A 6343-nucleotide genomic window follows, 5' to 3' on the forward strand; every position below is an offset into this window, starting at 1 on the left:
TACTCAATCACACCTCTCTTTCCCACTGAGACCATATCCAGCCCACATCCTTTCCAGTGAGCCTGCCTTGACATTTTTGTATCTAAGTTAATACCTAATACAGGGTCAATAAATACTCACTTGAATGAAGAAATAAACGGTTAAATAGTAGTCCATTGTGTACACCACATTGCCTTTATCCATTTATCCATCAATGGACACTTATGTAGCTTTCATGTTTTGTCTATTGTGAAAAATGCTGCAATGAACATGGAGGTGCAGATATCTCTTCAAGATAGTGATTTCATTTCATTTGGATATGCATCCAGAAGTGGAATTACTGAATCATATGGTAGTTCTATTTTCTTAAGTTTTTTGAGGAACCTCCATAGTGTTTCGCATAGTGGCTTTACTAATCCACATTCTCCCAAAGTGTACTAATTTACATTCCCCCAACAGTGCACAGTGTTCCTTTTTTTCCATATCCTTGTCAGCATGTGTTATTTCTTGTTTATTTGTTTTGTTTTGTTTTTTTGGTAATAGCCATTCTAATGAGTGTGAAGTGATATCTCATTGTGCTTTTTATTTGCATTTCCCTGATGATTAGTGATGTTGATCACCTTTTCATGTACTTGTTGGCCAAGACATACAGGTTGTTTGCCCATTCTTTAATTGGATTCTTTTGCTGTCAAATTGTGTGAATTCTTTGTACATTTTGGATATTAAACACTTTCAGTTACATGGTTTACAAATATTTTCTCCCATTCCATAGGTTGCCTTTTCATTTTGTTGATTGTTTCTGTTGTTGTGCAGAGCCTTTTAGTTTAACTCATCTTTTACTCTCCACAATCACAGGCATATTTCAATAAGCATCAGGACTACAGTCTCACAATCCTGACCCAGGAAATATAATTTAGAATTAACTTCCTTCCAAATTAAGACATTCCTGTGATGAGCTGCCCAGTGGAATAAAGTTACATTCTCTGACAGTCCTTAGCCCCACCCAGCTGATCTTTTGTACAGAGATATGTGAATGAGACCTTCTAATACCAAGTTACTAAAAGCATCTCTCTGCTGCCTTGGCTATGTCTTCACTTAGCTCATTTTACTTTCTGTCGCAGCCTCTCTGAGATGGGTTTAGCGCTGCTATCATTTAAAGGCAGCAAGATATCTTCAAGAAAAACAACTGTAAAATCCATCCATCCTATTGACGTCAGTTGCTTAGGAAAGGAGTGAATACAGAAAACTTCTTAGAGAGTCAGCTCTGCATGTTTATCTCTTTTAGATTTCCAAGTGAAAATAATTATTGGAAAGCCTGGGGTTGTTACTGATTATAAAACAGTGATTTTCCCCCTCCTATGATTTTTAAAACTTCAGAAGTTTGAACTATTTGAATCAAAGTTTAAACTTTGATTTAGATAGCTCTTTAAGAATTTTGCAATGTCAGCTGTGAAGTTTGAACTGGATTATCTTTCTCCTGAATGCTTCAGACATGAGCATGCTTCCAGCCCAGATTTTACTTTAACCTGCTTGACTGAACTTTCTGGTGAGTCTAGTCAATTGGAACTTCAGCACTCGAATTCTGTCCCTGTTGGTAAGCTAAACTTTAGATTGATATTTTTGAGTATCTTAACTTACATCTGTACTTTTTAAATGTCAGATGTATAAAAAATAAATCTTGATGTCATTTACTTTGCAGTGGTATAGCTGATGCCAATTTGTTTCTTGAGTTATTTTTTCCTGAACTATATAAATAAATTTTTATAAAAAAGAACAGAGGGTTTGCCAATAGAATAAAGTGTCAGAAAACAAATTCAGTGAACTAAAAAAAAAAAAAAATGTTAATAGTGAAGTAGATTTTGTTTGTCTGAACACTTAAGCCTATCAAGGCTTAGTTTTGTTTGGGATGACTGATGAAATCAGGGATTTTATCCATAAACTCCAAGAAAAAAAAAAAAGTCCTGCCATCTTTCATTCCTCCCTTTTATTTCTGTTTCCTTTTACATAATTACATAAAGGATAATATATGTTTTACTTTCTCATTAAGAACAAGATAATATTCCTTTTGGTTATGTTATTTTATAACTTGGACTCTGTGTTAGCTGACAGTGTTGATAGAATACAAGGCGAAGAATTTCTTTTTTGATACCTTTGGGTTTTACTTATTCAGAATCTCAGTTTTCCTTCTTGCTCTGCAATTTTGAGGAAATAATGCTATACACTAATAGTTTGCATTCATCAAAAATTTCTGAGGGTTTGGTTTTTAATGAGATGTCAATAGTAAATTGTGCTTTGTAGAAAAATTTTGTATAATAAATAAATAATACTTAAATGTTATCCTAAAGGAAATTTCCATTATGATTTAGATGATCATCTTTACACATGAAAAAGGCAGTGTAATGTGAATGTAAAAGTTAAACAAAGCCTTCATAGCTTTTGATGTTACTGAACATTAATCTTTGTCCAATGAAAAATATTTGTAGAAATAATAAATTCCATTTGGCAACCAGAGGATTATTCCAAGAGAATTTGGCACATTTATTTATTTTGAGGTGTTTAAAAATAATTTTTATGTGACTCCCAACCAATCACTGATTTTTTTGTTCATAGATTCTTTTGTCTCGTATGACTTGTTTTACAGTATAGGCAGTTCTACAATCAGGAGATATAACAATCTTTTGTAAATTTTCTTTCAACTGTAAGAAAAGAGATTTCCATGCTATTGTTTTTTTTTCTTGAATTGAGAGTCTTCCTGGGTATTGAACCTACAATTTCAGGAAGTGAAAAAGTCAGTTCTTTACAAATAAACATAGGAAACTTGGACAGGAAGATAAAATTTATAAAGTATTTGCCAGTTCAGTCATGTTCTTTGCAACATATTTTATCTTCTAGTCATCTCTGTCACAGCACATCTATTCCAGTGGATTGAATTGCTGTGTTTATGTAGTTGACCTGCACATCTATAGCTTAGGTATAAACCCAGGAGCCTGGAAGACACTTCCTCACTGATATCCTGGCAGTGCCTCAAATTCAACACAACTAAGCAAAACTTCCTAAAAACACCTCCTCCTTCTTACATCCTTTTTTCTGTCAATAACCCCTTAGCATATATTGCAGTATAAAGTTTGTGTTTATTTTTATGCATATTAGGTTAATATTTGTCTTCTCTGCCTCTTTGACCAGCACTGTAGCCCCAGTACTCAATAGGGTGCCTGGCGATAAAAGGTTATTTTTGCCTTGCCTCCCTGACTGCCTGCCTAAGGGACTGAAAGATTGGCCCTCTTCATTCCCCCTAGTGCATGCACCTGTGTGGACTTCTAACTGATCTCACCTCCAGGTTCTCCATAACAAGCCCCTTGCCCATTGACAGCCACATAGTCCTTTGTAAGTACAAATCTGACCTATTTCCACTTTTGTTTACAATTTCTATAATTCTTTGTGACCTGGGTTATAAACCTGGTGCTCTAGGATCTAAATCTGTTTTTTTCCAAAACTTTTCCAGCCTCATATAACCTACACGTATCCTACAAGAATGACTTACACTTTCAATTAGTGTGCATATTATTCCTTTAAAAAAATTTCCAATAATTCTTTCTCCCTGCCTCTATTAAGATCTCACTGAGATAAACTACTGTTTTATTCCCAAATACCTATGGTTAACTCTCTGTATAAAGGAGTTTTTCCTGTTGCTAAACTTCTACAGAATGTTTGTTCTATGTGTTAAATGCTCACATTCTATTTTTTTTCTTTGTAAATACATTTGCTCATGGCTCCTCTCCTGTTAAATTATGTTTCTTAAGGGTAATTGCCATTTCACAATTGTTTGTGTCTGTGCATGATACACATGGAATAAATATGATTCCGTGAATTACCAATTAGTACAGTATAGTTTATCTTTTAATGAATTTTCTGTCATAGGTAATATTTACTTAAATCAAATTATACATGTATTTTAACAGCCAAAATATTATGTGGAAATTATTACACAATTTGTTACCTGATGATAACAGGTACCTGCAATTTGTTTTTCATTTGAAACTTTTATGGAGCATTGAGCGTTGTATGCTAGATCTTTTTGCCCTATTTCTAATAGAATCAAGTTGTATCCTTTCATTCAAAATATATTAATTGAATATTCATGATTTAGAGTTAGTGCTTGGATGTCTATATGAAAATGAAAATAAGCTGATAGTAGAAGTAGGGAAAGATCTGTGTCCTTTTAATCTCAGTGGTGTGGAAGTATGTTTTTAACATGCATACGCACATACTCCTAGCATGGGAAAATAAAGTATAAGAGATGAATGTTAGTTCTTAGAAAGTTGAACGTCTGCCTTAAAAGAAATATGTTCCATTGTCAGCAAAAGCGGTATTTATACCTTTCACTTATTTAATACCTTGACGATAACTCATACCTACAGAATTTCAATAGTTCTCACAAGACATCTGTGAGGTAGATTTCATTAATCTTAAACTCTATTCACTAGGAGAAAAATTCAAATTTTGGAGAAGTAATTTAATTGGACCAAAGTCACATACATATAGTGAGAGAGAGTGTGCGTGTGTGTGAGTGCGTGTGTGTGAGAGTGTGTGTGTGTGAGTGCGTGTGTGTGAGAGCGTGTGTGTGAGTGCATGTGTGTGGGTGCGTGTGTGAGTGCGTGTGTGTGAGTGTGTGTGTGTTGGGGAGGTGGCACAGAGAGAGGGAAGCTGAAGAGCTCTTAATCTGTTTTATGTCTGTAAGTTTAGTGTTCTTTTTTCCTCCTTAACACAACTGGGAAATTAAGTTTAAAAAAGTCACGTGGGAGAAAAATGCTTTGTTGTGTTCCTGAAATGGATTTAATCAGTAATCAGTAATGAGGATATACATTTCCTGTCCAGACTCCGGAATGTGCTTTAAATGACTTGTAAGCCTGTGAGCATTTCATCATCATGGCCATCATGGTCATCATCCCCTTTGTGGTATTAATGACAAGCACATATATATAATTTCCTGTGTATCAGGCAGTGCTCTAATTGTTTTATATCTATAATGTTTATATTTATATATAAACATATGTTTATATCTGACATACTTTGGTAAATATATATATATGCACATATTTACATATTTAATTTCTCACGTTCAGCCCTATGAAGAGTTAGGTAACATTATTATTTCCACGTCACACTACTAGCCAATCAACAAATATTTCCTCGACCTTAAGAAATCTGTAGTGGAGCAATGGATCATTCCCTGCTGTGAGATTAGTGGTACATGTTTGACACATGGGCCATCATGAACAATAAGAAACTAATTATGTGTACATAAATACAAACAGTGGTTACCACTGATTCATAGATATTTATAAAATCTACACATCTTTAATTTTCTGTGACAATCTGTTATGCATCTATAGTTCATAAAAACTTATTTAAACCTAATTATGTCTTTGATTTTCATGACTTTTTGTTGACTGGCTCTACTTGAAGTCTAGAGGCCTGCAATTTAGGAAGCAGATCATTTGTTTGTGTTATAGTTACTATAATAGAGCAGAAAGAAGACATGACTATTCCTGATTGAAGCAAACCTGAATGCAATTTTAAAAGATTTCTTCTCCCCTTGTCTGGTGTCTGCTTCTGTGGATGTCTAATTCTCAATTAGACTGACTTACTGCTCTGTCTTTACATCTGTTTTTTCTGTATCCTTGATGCTTCTGAATGCCTGTTTTTTGTTTTTGCCAGCTCCTCAGGGTCTCCTACCTATTTCTATTTTTCATGAATTGTTTTTCTAGTTCCAAATTAACCTATTGCTACATGATGCGGATGTGACATCCCTTTAGAATTTAAGTACCTCAATACAATTAGATAATAACCTCTTTACATAAAATCTTACATTATTAAAAAAAAAAGTTGTGTCAGTAATCCCAATTATATGAAAACAAGCCAGTACCAATAAACATCCAATTGGAACAATGGGCTGCATACTGAAACAGTATAGATATAATTCACATAAGTACTGATATAAATACTTCACAGTGGTGGTAAGTATGCAGTGCTAATTCTGAAGAATTCAAGATCATTTGGTCCTTCATCTGTTATTCCTTCCAAAACAGGTATGTCCCACTGGTAGTCATATAACTTCCAGTGTGATAAAGTAACATTTCAATCAATGTGATCCATAATTCACTTAGCCAATAGCATAATCTTTAAAAAATTTTTTCTGTGGTTGAAAAGCTTTTGGCCATAATAGATAGTATAACATTTTTCTAGAGTTTCAGGCGATACAGTCTATCATATTCAAGAATGTATGTGGTTAAGTTTCTTAATTTCATTTAATCTAGAATTGCATGTTTATTAGACCCTAGAACTTTTTTTTTTTTTTTTTTTT

The 6343-nt window shown here is 33.8% G+C and overlaps 1 protein-coding gene across 1 annotated transcript in view; it reads left to right on the forward strand.

Annotated features, from left to right (window-relative positions):
- The first annotated feature begins 1419 nt into the window (after positions 1 to 1419).
- The window catches only part of ANO3 (anoctamin 3), a 439317-nt gene continuing 434393 nt past the window's right edge, over positions 1420 to 6343 (forward strand). The window contains 1 exon segment of the mRNA XM_024119081.1: positions 1420 to 1574. Within this exon segment, the coding sequence (XP_023974849.1) occupies positions 1420 to 1574 (155 nt within the window).

Source organism: Physeter macrocephalus, chromosome 16 (genome assembly GCF_002837175.3).
Source record: "Physeter macrocephalus isolate SW-GA chromosome 16, ASM283717v5, whole genome shotgun sequence".
Taxonomy (NCBI): domain Eukaryota; kingdom Metazoa; phylum Chordata; class Mammalia; order Artiodactyla; family Physeteridae; genus Physeter; species Physeter macrocephalus.